The sequence below is a fragment of the Trichosurus vulpecula genome, chromosome 1 (genome assembly GCF_011100635.1).
Source record: "Trichosurus vulpecula isolate mTriVul1 chromosome 1, mTriVul1.pri, whole genome shotgun sequence".
Lineage (NCBI taxonomy): Eukaryota > Metazoa > Chordata > Mammalia > Diprotodontia > Phalangeridae > Trichosurus > Trichosurus vulpecula.
Window position 1 is genome coordinate 260,008,276 of NC_050573.1, and position 15,677 is coordinate 260,023,952.

Consider the following 15,677-nt stretch of genomic DNA (forward strand, 5'->3'; position numbering starts at 1 on the left):
ATGATAGTGTTGGACTTTACTAGATGATCTCTCAAGTCACTAATGTCCCTGAAACTGATCCTACGTAGACCTAGTAAGGGGATTACTGGGCCAAAGGTCACAATGAACTTTGTGACTATTTTATGCTGCCAGAGTATTCTCCAAAAAGCTTGCCAACAATGTAATAGAGTACCTGTCTTTCCTGAAGCCCTGCCAACATTATCTTTGCCTTGAAGTTTTTATTTGCTAATTTTTGATTATTATAGAATTCGAACTCTTTATCTCGCTCTCCTGTGCACCCAGTAGCTTCTTGGACAAAGTAGGTGCTTGATACACTTTTGCTGATATGAACTTATAAAGTGGCTACTAACAATATGTATTTTTCTTTCAAAAAAGATCTATATGGCCACTGAGTATATTCCTCTATCCTGTTATATATCTGGGGCTCTCAAATTCAACTTTACAATGATGGAGCAGAGTGTCAAAACAATTACCAGATCAAAAGTTCAGCCTGGGCTGTATCTAAACGGCTTTGTCACAGCCTCAAACCCTACTGGACAACTGGCATGCCACCATGAGTGATACCGAATGCTGCCGTGAAAAATCTCAAAAGGTATCTCTAAAACACAATTCCAAGCTGTTTCCATGCTAGTTGTCTCTGGAGAAGCACAGAAACGCTCACATTAAAGAAACCTCTAGAAAGGTAGAGCTATACTCTAGCCTTACCCCTCTCACCAAGCCCTAGAGGCTTACCTGAGTCAAACCTTCACTCCGCAACACTCAACCTATCTAGAGGTACCAAAAGCACATGTGTCTATCTAAGAACAGATCTTCAAACACCTTAAATATCCCAGCTAACAATGGCTGCTGTGTGCCTCTGTATTTCACCTGGTCCCACTGGTGGAGGAATTATTATAAAAAAAACAGGAGCCCTAAACAAAAACCCAGGCATTGGGGAGGTATACGGGCTACATATTTACTGGAGCTGAGGTTTGAGATAAGGAGATTGCTGGAAATGAAGAAGGTCCAAGTACTACAGCTTAACTACAAGTTTAGCACAGATATAGTAATAAGGCTGAAGAGATGCAGTGTGGTATAATGGAAAAAGCATTGGACTTGGGAGTGAAGAAACTTAGGTTTGAGTACCAGATGATATAAATGATTATTTCTCTTATATTAATAACCAATTATTGAATTAGATTTAAAGTTTTCCCTTCCTATTTCCTCATTCAGAAATCAGCCCTTGTAGGTTATTTAATCAGTCTCTGAAGGATATTGCTGATAGATGAGATTGCCCAAATCATCCAGGTATATGCTTCTTGATCTTACAAGACATTACAAAAAAGAACCCAGTCTAGGTGAGTTCTTGCCCTTAGGAAATAAGCCCCTGTCCTTGGAACCTTATATTAAAATTTAGGGTGATCCAGCTTGTGAAGAGGAAAACCGGCTACAGTAGTCTGGGTAGAGACAGATTCTTTTGTCCAGATTGCCGGAGGCAAACAAGTCTCATGATCGGGTCACATTCTTAGCAGGAGGAGCTGAAGACTTTTTGTCTACCTCCTCATTGATATGTCCACCCCCTCACTGACTATTAATCAGAGTTGATTTCCACCCTCACGTACACACCCTTTTCCAAAGGCCTTTTAAACATTCAATGTTGGGGTGGGGTAGTCTTTGGTTTATAAGAGAAAGCCACTGACCTCAACCTATCAACTATTTGCTAGCCATAATTAATATATTACTAATTGCCCAGAAACTATGTCTCTCCCGACTTTTCATTTGTAACAACTTATACCATTTACTATCTAAGGGCAAGTCATTTTCTTCTGTAAAATGAGGAAAGCAATATTTGTTGTGAGGAAAATGTTTTATAAACTTAGAATCATATCAAGTAAGCTATTTGATTTCAAACCATTTGAATTATAGATTTGGAGGGCCTTTTTCCCCTTCTGTATGGAGTCTATCTTGCTAGATAGGTTCCTAAGGGTGGTGTAGAGCTAAGTCTTTAAGTGAGTGTTAAGTGGCCCTAACTGGGGGATTTGGGAATAGAGGGCCAACTTGGTCACTATATACATAGCCTGTGAAGGACATTAGTCAAGTTGAGAAGTATTTATTAAAACCTATTAAATGCCAGGCAATATGTTAAGTGCTAGTCAAAAAAAAAGGGGGCAAAAAACAGCTGTGGCTCTGAAGGAGCTCAGAGACTAATCGGGGAGACAACAGGCAAATCATTATCTACCACCAAGATACATGCTGGATAATTTGGAGATAATCACTGGAGGGAAGGCACTAGCATTAAGGGGATCCGGAAAGGCTTACTGTAGAAGGTAAGATTTTATCTGGGACTTGAAGGAATCAAGGGAAGCCAGGAGGTAGAGAGGAGGAAGGGGAGAATTCCAGGTACAGGGACTATCCACTGAAAATGCCTAGAATCAGGAGATGGAGTGTCTTGTTTGATGACAGGCAAGGTGGTTGGTGTCCAGCTTTGTTCAGCAGCACATAAATAGGAGTGAAGGCATGAATATTTCAAGGCTAGGACCTTGCAGGTGTATCAGTAAGGCAAGTATATCAGTAAGGCAAGATTCACAATATCGATGGTGACCATGAATATGCCTGAATAGTTCGGAATCACAAAACATAAGACACTCTCTATATAGAAGGCAGAAGAAGTAAAGAGCATTTATTCAGACACCAGAGGATCAAATCCTCACACTAACAATTCTGATTTGACATAGCCACGATTGTATCCCAAACCAGTAAGTCCCCTTCAATGAAACAGCAAGGAAATTAAAACACAACATCACAGCAAGGAGCCAAGCCATCCTGTAAGCTTCTCCTCTTCTAGGGCCTTCCTGTAAACGCTCACTCATGAATCCTGTCTGCTTGCCTCACCTCCCACAGTTCTGAAAGCCCTTGCTTCACACTTAATCAGCAAAAAGATGTGGGCCTTCCTACAAACAAGTCTCCCCTAATCAAGCTTCCCTTAACTAGCTCTACCTGAGGCCTATTAAGGGGATGAATGTGCGTGGAATATCTTTAATCACGATTAGCAGCACAGCAAGAAAGTAGATTGTAAAAGGACTGGAGAGAAAAGAACAGTGTAGAGTTGAAATGGTTCACTAAAGGATCAAGATGGAGAGCAGAGGCGAAAGTAGTCAACGCAGGGATGAAGGTAAGGGGAAGCAGTGAGAAGTGGAATGACTGGAGGTCAAATGAAGGGACTGGAGGTCAGGTAGCCATGAAGAACTGAGTTGAGATTATAATTCTGAGGGAAAAGTAGAATGAAGAGAGATGATCAAAGGAATTTTAGTGTTGATGAATAAGCAAATAATAATGACAGAAGAATTTCAGAACCAGCATTTGGTTATTTAAGGTTCTGTGAGACTGAAAGCTTAATAGTAACTAGCCCATGTTAAAGACAATACAATTTCTTTTTTTAAGCTATCCACAGCAGCTTTATTATTCTAGTAATGAAAATTGGGCATAAAGATTCAATGACTGAGAAATAGTGGAACAAATCGTGGCATATATTGGCATAAAAGAGTATCATCACAACAAATAAGAATACTAAAAAATATGGGAAGACATGAGACGTAGTGAGAAGAAAGCAGAATCAGAATATATACGAAGACAATACAATTTCACCAACAATCATTCATTCATTCTTCATTTAAACATTTGTGTACTACGCATTGTGATAGATGCTAGAGAAAAATACAGTTATTAGATATGACACCATCTTTGCCCTCACAGAGCTTACATTCTAGTAGGGGGATAGAGCACCAACTGTAATAGAACATACGTAAGTGTGAGACTTTTGGAGGAAACATCATTATGACATATTTGGGTGGAAAATCTGAGACGTCTGTAGTGCAACATGCTGAAAATGGGACTTTAAACAAGAATTCCGACCTTTAGGTAGAAGCTGTAGTTGTTAAAAAAGCATCAGATACTGCAAGATGGTAAGAACTTTTCTTTTTTTAAAAAGCCATAGCTACATTTAATAATCTAGCGTCTTAATTTTCAGGTTGTTAAGGGCAGAGACAAGTACCACCGACAGGACCGGATTAATTTAGGACTTTTTTGTGGAGTACTGAAGGGTCAGGCACGTGCCTCTAACGTGTATGTAGCATTTGATAGCAACACACCCCTTTCCAAAGCAATCTGTGTCTCTTGGGACCTTAACTCTTAAAAAGCAGCATCCCTGGTAGCTTTGCCTTTGTGGTTGTGCTCCAGGTGGCTGGCTGGGGGCCCTTTCCCCTCCTCATTGACGCCATACAAGTAGGTAGAAAAAGCTACTCTTCCTTATCGCTTGCACAGGTAAAAGTTGGGGCGCAAACCTTTCTCCCCTCCAGCTTACTGGTCGAGTCTCCCGGGCCCGCCGTTCCCACGGGTTCCATTGTATCTCCTCGCCCCTCCCCCTCGGGGCACCCTCCAAGCTCGGCTTTGGGGGAGGTGGAGTTGGAGTTCCCTAGGGTTCCTTTGTATCCCCCCCCCCCCTTTCTCAAGTCTCGGGTCAGCAGCGAAGCTTGGCCCGGGGTGGGGGGTCGCCCTCGGGCTCTGCATCTTCTCTCCGTCCCCCTTCCCCTTCCCTCCCCCACCCCACCCCCCCCGCCCCGGCCTGGGGACGTCTACGAATCTTGGCCGTAGTGGGGTGTCGGAAGTGGGACGGTGGCTCAGCTTCCCCGGGGCAAAGATATGGATTGACAAGGACCAGTCCCAAAACCCGGGAAAGGTCTTCTCACCCGCAGCCGGGAAGGCGACGGGTAAATACTGCAGGGAGTCGCAGGGCAGCCTAGGGCTGAGAGGAGGGAAGCCGTCGCATTCGTTTCTTTGGAGTCAGTTGGAAGCCCCTGGCGTGGCTGGGGGACGGGGACGTGAATGGGGATGGGGGGTGGGGGTCGGCGGCGCCGGCGCCGGCAGCGGCGCGCGCGCGCCCGGAAGTGACGCCGCATGACGCGGCGGGGCGCGTGCAGGGCGGCAGAAGTCCCGGGTTGCAGGAGAAGATGGCGGTCTCCACAGGTCTGTTTTCGTGCCGGTTTTCTTCACTTTTTTCTCCCCGGCCCAGTCCTTCTCCCAACTCTCATACTGTTGCTGGTTTGGAAATGGGAGCGAGGGCGAAACGTTTCCTCTTTTTAAGACGTGGGGTTTCCCTGTCGGCCCCGGAGCCGTGAAAGGCGACCGGCGGCTGATCCCCGGGCCGGGGCGAGGAACTGAGGAGGGCCGGGGGGCCAGGGGCGCTGGGCCCACTGAGACCGTTCGGAGGAGAGTCGGGGCCGCCGCAGCCGCTCCTGCGCCGCCCCGTGGCTTGCGATCCCGGCGGGCTCGACCCTGGTTGCGATTGGGGGTTGGGTAGGGATGGGCCCTCGAGACCCACGCACACTAACGGGGACGGAGCCGGGGGACGGGGTGGCTGCTTGTCCTTTCGCCCTTTTAACGGCAAAACTTGGGGGCGAACAACAGGGAGGAAACCATCGGGGTCTGACTCGTGGGTGGAAGGGCAGGTGCTGGTGTCAAGTGGAGACTATACAATTAAGTGGGCACCTGGGATTTAGCAGAGGTGGGTTGTTTTGGGTTTTTTTTTTTTCTTTTGTACTTTGGTTTTATAGAGAGGTTGACACTTTCCAAAACAGGAACTTACCCATTTTACCGAAAGCATATTAGTGTTATATTTCTTTTGTTTTGTAGCAAATGGCTGTGCAATGCCAGTGAAATAATAGCTGAGCAAGATAAATTTGTTTTAAGAAGGCTAAAACCAGTTATTTCTTTGGTGACCTGTTAAACTTCCCGCCTGCTTTGTGTACATTTCAGCTTTCTTTAAACATACACATAGCGAAATTAATGAATTTGTTAGTATTAACAGGGTGGTGAGGTTTTAAAAAATACTTAGTGTAGTGTTTTTAAAAATTGCTTTGTCCAGCGAGGCTTGGTTAATAACCATGTACACACAAGATTATAAAACTCGTTGAACAGAACGTCTCTTTATCATTCATTTTAAATAGTTATGAATACTGAACTAATTTGAGCACACATAGGGCTGTATGATAGATTTTATTTTAAGGTGATATTTCAGAATACTGTTCAAATTGCTGAACATCTGTGGGCTTCCTAATCTGTAAAATGGACTAGATGACTTTTAAGATCTCTTCAACTCTAAATCTATAAATTAGCGATACATTTGAAATAATCTTTGAATAATCTTTCAAATCTCATTTTTATTTCATTTCCCATGCAAGTGTCATAGTTGATTTATTATTTGTTATTTATATTCTATGCCTTCTAAACAACAGTCAGGTGTAGTGTTAGAAATGTCAAAAGTCATTAATAATTTGTTCCTGTTTTATGACCATTTTTAATGCTGAATCATATTTTTTTTTCAGTATAATTTTGTGAGTGGCACCTTTCCCTTTTTAACAAGTTGAGTATAACTACCAACAAGAGGAGGGGGACTGTCTTAAAGTTTTATAGAAATTAATAACAAAATTGTATATTTAATTGGATTTTAGAGTTTATACTTTTTTGGGCTTTATTTAATTAGGGCAGTAGCCCTTAGGTTACCATATATATGAGAGAATATTATAAATTTTCTTATTAAAATAGCAGAGATTATGAAATCATAGCCAATAAATAACTAGCATTTATTTAGTGTCTATAGTGGCTATATAGTGCACTTATTTAAGTGCCTTGAGTTTTGCAAAGTACTTTACATATGCCGTCTCATCTCATTTGACTCATCACATTGACTCAGAGAGGTAATGCTATTACTATCACCATTTTACATATGAGGAAACTGAGGCACAGAAGTGAAGTGACTTTTTTTAGTATCACATAGAAAGTGCCTGAGGCCTGATTCGAAAGGTTTTCCTGGCTCCAAATCCAACATCCTATCATGCGGTTACTAACTGCTGTCAATATATCATTATTTTTTAGTGTTTTTGGAGCTTATGTTGTCCAGCTCTATTCTAAATGTATTATTTAAAAAGAAAAAAAAATGCTCTCACATTTGTTCTTATTGGTGGGTTGAAGACCTATGTTCCTGTATTTATGGAATTTGAAATGATTTAAAACCTTTGTGTGATTTGGCAAGGGTTATTATGTTTTGTGCAAATATTGAACTTTTCTTAAAAATCATGAAGCATATTTTGAATTTTTTTTCCAGTGCTTTCCCTCCTCATCTCCAACTCCCGGTTTAAGTTGCAGCTAAAATCCCACTACAGGAAGCCTTTAACAATCCCTTTTAAATTCTTCTAGTTTCTTCTCTGTTAATTTTTTTCCTATTCCTCCTGTATACAGCTTTTTTGTACATATGTTTGCTTGTGATCTCCCATGTTAGCTTTTGAGCTTCTCTGTGGCAGGATCTGTCTTTTCCCTTTCTTTGTAGCCCCAGTTTTTATCACAGTGCTTGGCACATAGTAGGCACTTAATAAATGCTTAGTGACTGACTGAATGGGTAGGTTCCAGAAAATCTGTGACTAGGGCATTGACAGGGTTGGACCTGAAGTGAACATAGAAGTAGGTTTTTTTTTTTTTAATGGCCCTGCAAAGGTAAACCCGAGTTATTTTTTCACAATAGTTGTATCTTTGATGTCTCCCATCTAGTGTGTGGAAACTTGAAAGTTTACTTTAATGCTGTAATCTTAAAATGAATATCATTTATTCTTTCAAAAAAATAAAAATTGGACAAGTATATAATGTGAAGTGATATAATTTATAATATATATAAATGGTAATTTTTGTTTTTATGCAGATATTTAGACCTGACTACACACAAAATTATGGTCTTTGAAACTTAAATATGTAATTCCATTTTCATGTTTCTAGGAGGCAATTTCAATGTACATCTCTAATTATAATGAATATGAGGTTAGAAGAGCATCTTGAATTAAAGCATGAATGCTTTCATAAAAGTGAAGTAGTTTCATGATTTTTTTAGGAGAATCTCAGGTCTTTGCTTTAGAGAAAACATCCTGGTGATTTTTGGGGGGTGATTGATCCAGTATTTTATTATATTTCAGTCATTTAAGAAGCATTTATTTAGAATCTATTGGGTGCTGGGCACTGTGCTAAGCACCAGAAGCAAAAAAGTGAAACAGTCTTTGCCCTCGAGGATGCTTTTATTCTAATGGAGGTGGCCTTATTTTAGGAGCACCTAGCAGTTTCTTAGTCATTTTGGCATTCTTAGCAAAGACATTGAAAGACTGTAAATAATACTTGTAATAATACAGCAATAACTCATAAAGTATTTTATTATGTTACCGTTTTATACAAAACTAGATATTAAATTATATCCCTCCAAGTACATAGTGATGTATAGTAGTATATCCCTATCATTGTTAACATGCTTTTATTCTCATTTCCTGATACCAGTTACAGTGTTACAGTAGGGTTCTGTTGTACTTGTATGCTAAAATGAAGACGTTATTAAAATGCTTTTAAGAGTGTAGGGGCTCAGGAAAAATGTTGGATTTTTTTTTTCTTTTGAGCTCTGGAATATCTTATCAGAGTTTTTGAAATTTTGTCTACTCTGTGGAAATTATCCTCAAAAGTGGGTGAGGGATGCTGTTAGTGTTGGATCTAAGTTGAATGTGCAAGTGATAATATGACTTAACTCCATATTCCCTGCAAATGGAGCTCAAAAATGGAGGGAAAACTTGCTCCATAGTTGTCCAGTGTATCTTACCTCGAGACTATCAGAATCAGCTTAGATTTTCCAGAGCAGGTCTCTGCTAACAACTTGGAGCAAATCATGAATCTTAATATGATGAAATTATAATCATCAAAGTATATGGCTACATTAATTTGATAGCATTTCATCATCATCCAAGCTGATCTGAATAGAAGCCTAAAATGAGATGTATTTAAAAGGGGGAAACATAAATATGAAAACATTGAAAAATAACACTGCTTTACTGGCCTCACTCAGGTTTTATACAAGCCAAAATTAATGGGAAAAGTCTGACCTATTTAAACCATTATGGCCTTGTGATCATGAAAAACACCTTTTTGTATGATTTCAGTGTTTTTAAGACATCCACATATACAGTGGAATATATGTTCTAATAAAGTGGATAAGAGGTAGGTAGACTAAAAGAAAATGTAAGGAAGTAGAATTCTAGCATGTGTGTATAAAATTAGAGTTAAGGATGTTCATTTTCCTTGCTGAAATTATAAATAATTTTGCCATATCATCTAATGTCTTCCCCTTCCAACATTTGTGCCGTTGATTTTCTTTTGAAACCCAAACTAGTAATAGACTTTTATATATACATACACATATATATTTCTATTAAATTTCACCTTAGATCTGGCAATCATTCAAGTGTCTCCAAATTTTTTACATGACATTATTATTGAATATATTAGCTGTTCTTAAAAAGTTCTTGCTTTTAAGTTCCTTGGTTTACTTAGAAGGATTATGCAGAAACTTAGTAAGATTATGAATATACTAGTTAAAGGAAGGCCTATACGGATCTGTGTTAATACATGACTTTGGTTTTAATTGTAAATCCACACATAGTATGGGGAAGTATTCTGTTGCTTGTATTTAATGTATCTTAATTCTAGTTAGCAATTATTGTAAAGTATTGGCTCTCATACTAGGTGAGTGGGTATGATCCTTGGGAAATTTGGGGTATGCAAAAGGGTTATAGAGGCTGACATGTATATTAGAAGTAAGTTCATGTTGTTACTTTTAAGTTTTCATTTCAGTCCTATTTATATCCTTTTTTTCCTTTAATTTTTGCTTGTACTTGTAACCTGAGTGGGGATGATATGGGGATGGGCAGATTAGCTTTTTACTCTACCCTTGCCCTCCAGCTTCTCAGTTGCTTTTTTCAGTAGCCCTTTGAAGAATCATTGGGTTTGCCACGTTTGTCATAGTTACCTAGATTATAAAGAAAAATTCAATGACTTCTCTCTTTGTGCTTGTTGGATAACAATATAATGAGCTAGCTAACACTAATAGAAAGTGATAGTGGATTTCCTGAAAGTCTAGAGCTGACTAACTTAAGCTTGATCTGAAGTTGCAACATTTTATTCCTTCAGGGCTTTGATTCTGATAATCATTTGCCCTTGTATGATTTTTATCCCTAGAGGAAATCCTTCCCTCCTAGGTACCATATATTTGATCTTTTTTCTTTCTTTGAAAAAGTCTATCTTGTACCATATTGAAAAGTGGAGTTATGCAGTGAAATGACTGTTGGAGCTGGGAGGTAGGTAGAGGACCATTGTTTGAGTTATGCCTCTGCCACACTTAGCTGTGTGATCTTAGGCAAATGACTTAAACTCTCTGAATCTTAATTTCCTGTTTTTAAAATGAATGGTTTGAACTTAGATGAACTCTAATGTAATTTTCAGTTATAATTTTCTATGATTCTAAATATTTGTGTATGTACCTCATCTTTCTACAAAACTATAAGCTACTCAAGTTAAGTGACTTATCCCTAGTGCCTACTATGTAGGTACCACATAATAAATAAATTCTGATGGAATCATTGGTGACCCACCTTTCTGACTGATGGGAGTTTTTCCATGTAGGCACAAATTTCAATTAGATGTCCACTGTAAATTGGATATTGAGTTTTTGTTTTGTGGAATGAAATTATTTTTCATTGGCCTTGTTTTCTTCTACATAGTCCTAACCAAGTCCTGAGCTTGTTTCAGGATGGCTCATAAACACATGGAGTTGAGTCTGAGTTTTTGAAGGTAACATCATCTTATCCTTATGTCTTATCCATCTTAGCCAGAGCTTGTACTCTGCTGACATAGCCTTCAGTTCTGGCAAGAGACCAAACCAAATCTGCTTCCTGAGAACTAGCTTGAGTAAGTATGAAAAGGGTCATCACCAGTTTGGCTAAGCAGTCCATGAAACAAAGGAAAAACACAAAGCGTCCCTCATCCTTGTGCCGTGCCCCATTTGTCTGATTGTGGCAGTGATGGAAAAGGGGTATCAATTTAGCCATGGGTATTCTAAATATTAGATCCTTATTCAGTGGCCAAGTAGATGGTCTACTGGGAAACTGAGTCATAACAATTTTGATATTTTTGTTGTAAATGAAATCAAGAGACAGAAGGAAGTTGTAGAATGGAGGGAAGTATGGCTCACAGGTACTTCTTGGAGAGGAGTTGGTTTTACCATACGTAGAAAAGTAATAAGAAACAGCATGGGGCATTTAATCATCTTGTCAAATGCTGGTGATAGAAATCTGGGAGTGATAATATAGGGTATGGTAGGATTCAAAAAGAACATTGGATTAAACAGAATGAAGGTCAAATTAAATGCTTATACTTGGGTTAAAAAAATCAGTTTTGCAAAAACACAGTTGGAGAGCATGGCTAGAACAGGTTTGTTTGGAAAAAAAGATCTAGAAATTTTGGTGGCAAAACAGGCTTAATTTGAATCAACAAGTGTAATGTGACGACCAAGCTATCTAAAACTATCGTAGGCTCTATTATGAAAGGTATAGCTTCAAAATTTATAAAAAATTCTTCTCAATTAACAAATTATTTCATCTTCCAGTCCTCTTGAAAAAGAAAGAAAAGCAAAGCAAACATATGTAACAGATATGCATGTCAAGAAAAAACGTTCCCTCGGTGTCCAAAAAATGTATACCTCAAGCCAAGTTTATCACCTCTCCGTCAGGAGACGGATGGCATGTTTTATCATGAGTTCTTTGAAATTGTGGTTGGTCATTAAATTGATCAGAGTTCTTAAGCCTTTTGAAATTGCCTGTCTTCACATGGTTCTTTCTGCTCACTTTACTCTGTATTATTTCATACAAGTTCCTAGGTTTCTCTAAAACCACTCCCATCACCATTTCTTATAACACAATAGTTTTACATTCATTTACTGTAATTTCTTCAGCTGTTTCCTTAGTTGATGGGTGCCTCCTTAGTTTTCAGTTCTTCGCCACCACAAAAAGAGCTGCTAAAATATTGTACATACAGGACATTTTCCTCCTTATTCGATCTCTTTTGGGTGTAGACCTAGTGGTGGTAGTCCTGCATCAAAGAGTATGCACAGTTTATTAACATTTTGAGCATAGTTCCAAATTGTTTTCTATAATGTCTGGACTAGTTTACTTCTCTACTAACAACTCCAGAATTTGTCATTTTCCTTTTTTTGTTCAACCTTAAGAAAATTGTAGCTTCAAAGATTAAAGTAATGTGGTAGTTCTGTTGTACTTTGCTCTGGTCAGACCATATTGGAAGTGTGTGTTCTGTTCTAGGTACCATATTTTAGGAAGAACATGGACATGCTGGAGAATGTCCAAAAGAGGGCAGGCAGTTTGAAAGAGTTCTGAATTCATGCCATCTGAAGATTGCTTAAAGGAAGTGGGGATGTTTAGCCATGATAATGAAGATTTAAGGGGGAATGACCTGATAGTTATCTTCAAGTATTTGAAAGGCTGTCTGTCACATGGGAGAGACAGGATAGGAAACTACTGGTATTACCCATGTGGTAGTCATTTCTGAATTAGCTGTCATTGTACAGTCAGATCATCAGTTTGAGCAAAGATTAACATCTCAATGTGTAAATCACTTCCCACAATGTAGAGACTAAAAGAGCTTGGTAAATCTCGTTCAGTCAAAGCTTTATTTCCTTGCCAAATGGAGAAAGATGACAGGTAAGGAAAATGCTAGTGTTGAATAAAAACTTGTATATAAAGTCTTAATGTTAAATTATGAATAACATCAACCTCAAGAAATAGCGAGTAGTGGAATGAAAATCAAGTTTACAGAATACTGTTAAACCAGGTTATATTGAGAGTATTTAAAATTGAAATTGGAAGGATAACACTAGGGAAAAAAGTCTATCAAGATTTCTATAACAATCTTTTTCCATCATTAGTGGTGGAAGGAGTAGTCATTTGGATTCTAGCATCATAGCCCTCAGTGTGTTGCATGAGGATGCAATGTGTAGAGTGCTAAAATTTTTTTGTGGAGCAAAATGAAGCCTTACAGACTACTACTACAAATTGTTTTCCCATGCCTGTTAACATACAAAATTCCTTGAAAGGTGTAATGAGAAGATTATTTCACCCTTTAATAATAATCAAATGAGGCCATTAATTGGAGACTTATGCTTGGCAAAGGTATTTGTCCTATCATGTTTAGCACAGAGTCAAAAATGGAAGAGGTAATACCTAAGAGGGTAATACGTTCTAACAAGACGCTCCTGTTTTTGGATGACAGTGTGCTCATTGCATCAAGCCTTCCAAAACTGCAGTCTCTTGAATGAGATCTATAATCTCTCAGAAGAATTTATCCTGGTGCCATATGGGAAAAACCAAATGGTTGAAGAATGCCTATTAGAGGATTGAAGCTTCATGGAATTAGAATTAGGTGAGACCTTAGAAACCATCTAGTCCAACCCCTCCTTTTCTAAGCAGTATTTGAAGTCAGGTCCTTTTATTTCTAAGTCAGTGCTCTTTCTGCTGTACTGTTCTGGATGGACAGCTTATGGAGCTGGTCCTTCATAGAGTCATAGGTTTAGAACTGAAAGAGACCTTAGAGTTCATTAAGTTCAGCCCCTCAATTTACAGATAAAGCAGCTGAGGCTGAGAAGTTAAGTGACTTGCCGAAAGTCAGTGCATTTATTAAGCACCTACTATGTATCAGGCACTGTTATAAAAAAGAAATGTAGAAACAGTCCCTAGCTGTCAAGGAGCTTGCAATCTAATGGGAGACAACATGTAAGCAACTATATACAAACAGGGTATATATGGGATAAATTGGAGTTAATCTTTGGGGGAGGGCACTACCATTAAGGGAGGCATCTGGAAAGGCTTGCGAAAGATAGCATTTTAGTTGAGACTCGAAGGAAATCAGGGAAACTGGGAGGCAGGGATGAGGGAGGGAATTCCAGGCATAATGGACAATCGGTACAAATGCTTGGAGTTAGGAAGTGGAGTGTCTTATGAAGGAATAGCAAGGAGGCCAATGTCACTGGTCACATAAACTAGCAAGTGACAGAACAATTATTTAAACTCAGATCTTCTTGAATATAAGTCCATTGCTTTATGTACTGTGCCATATTGCCTCATTATTTATATTTTGGACAGGTACTGAAGATTAACAATTTAACTAGGTTCAACATTGAGTAATGGTAAATTGGGCAGAATTGCCTTTGGATAGTTGTATAGTGCTTTTGATGATCTCAATTTTTTTAAAAAGGCAAATCTCTTTTTACATTAACATTTCTCCAATGGTGCTATAAAATTCTGCATCATATGCTTCAGTTTCTGAAGAATTAAATATATGGGTTACCCGAAGGACAGTGGAAGGGCATGTTGTCAAGTGTGAGTAGGCTGAAACAATGATATCCTTGCACAAGTGCCAAGGATATCATTAGAGAAATGTATGACCAGAAAAGAAGTAAGGGGAATGAGGAATTAATATTGGACAGCCTTTATACTACTGTATTGGTATCCATGAAATGCAAGAGCTCTATGCTGTAGAATTTAGAGGAAGGTCCTTAGTTGGTTGTTTGGCCTGCCTGTGGATGATTTACTGGATATTTTGCTATTGAACAGACAATTGGGAATTCCTGAATTGAGGACTTGGGAAAGAATTAAGCACGTAGGGATGGGGTGTGATGAATCTGTTCATTGTGGGGAGCACCACATTGATGAAATCATGAGGCAGTCTTATTTGAGATTATCTTGTTTTTCATCTCTGATGGGTATTTGTTATAAGTGTTTCTTATCTTGTGACTCAGCAAAAAGACTATTAATACCAGCAGTATTAAGAAGATTTTTAAAGTGATTATTTGTGATATCTTCTAAACATTTTATCAAGAAAGCAAGAATCAGAACTGCCAGATCCTAAATTTCTAACTTAATGGATACTTGGAGAAAGCGGTTTTGTTCCTCTCTCATATATACTCTTTTAAGCAATAGAAGAATATTCGTTATTTTGAATGTACTTTATATTTTGACTCCCAACAACTGGAGTGTTTTTGTGTGATGCCAATAAAAATCCATAACTTTCATAATGGAAAGCAGCATGATAGATAGTGCAGAGGTGTCAGAATGGGCCAAATCAGATTAAAACGTGATTGGGAATTGTTTAACAAAATAAAAAAAAATAGTACCACATAGAAAATGTGGTTTTCTGAGTTAGCACAGATCTGTTTCTATTTGATTTTGACACCACTGACGTAGTGGATGGAGGCTGGCCTTGGAGTCAGAAAGTTGGGTTCAGGGTTTTGAATTCAACTCTTACTTGTTGTGCGATCATGGACAAATGCTAATTTAAACTCTGTTCCAAGATGATCTATAAATTATAGTTGAGTTGCTGATCTGCATTGGTAGAGGAGTTTCCATACTACTGCTTCCCTATAGCAGTGAAAACAAAAGCATAAACCTGTTATATAGTACCAGACACTATTCACTATTCAGGTGTGCTTGTCATTTGATACTTCATTTATAGAATCATATGGTCATCAATGAAAAAATTGGGAGTGGCTTAATTCGTCATCTTCTCCAGCCCTCTCATTTTACAGATGAGATAACTGAAGTATAGGGTGGTTAAGTGACTTGTGCCAGCTCACACATATGGGATTTGAGCCCTAGTTCACCTGTAAAATGGGCATAACAGCACCTAGGATTGTTGTGAGGATTAAATGAGATAATGTTTTAAGTGTTTTGCAAAACTTAAAAGAGCTGTGTGTTATTATTATTATTGATGATAATAGT

General features: G+C 38.7%; 1 protein-coding gene across 1 annotated transcript in view; it reads left to right on the top strand.

Moving 5' to 3' along the window:
* Nucleotides 1-4,933: 4,933 nt before the first annotated feature.
* Nucleotides 4,934-15,677, top strand: part of UBE2V2 (ubiquitin conjugating enzyme E2 V2) — a 56,944-nt gene continuing 46,200 nt past the window's right edge. The window contains exon 1 of the mRNA XM_036761044.1: nucleotides 4,934-5,001. Within this exon, the coding sequence (XP_036616939.1) occupies nucleotides 4,986-5,001 (16 nt within the window). The 5' untranslated portion in view covers nucleotides 4,934-4,985. The remainder of the gene's footprint in view (nucleotides 5,002-15,677) is intronic.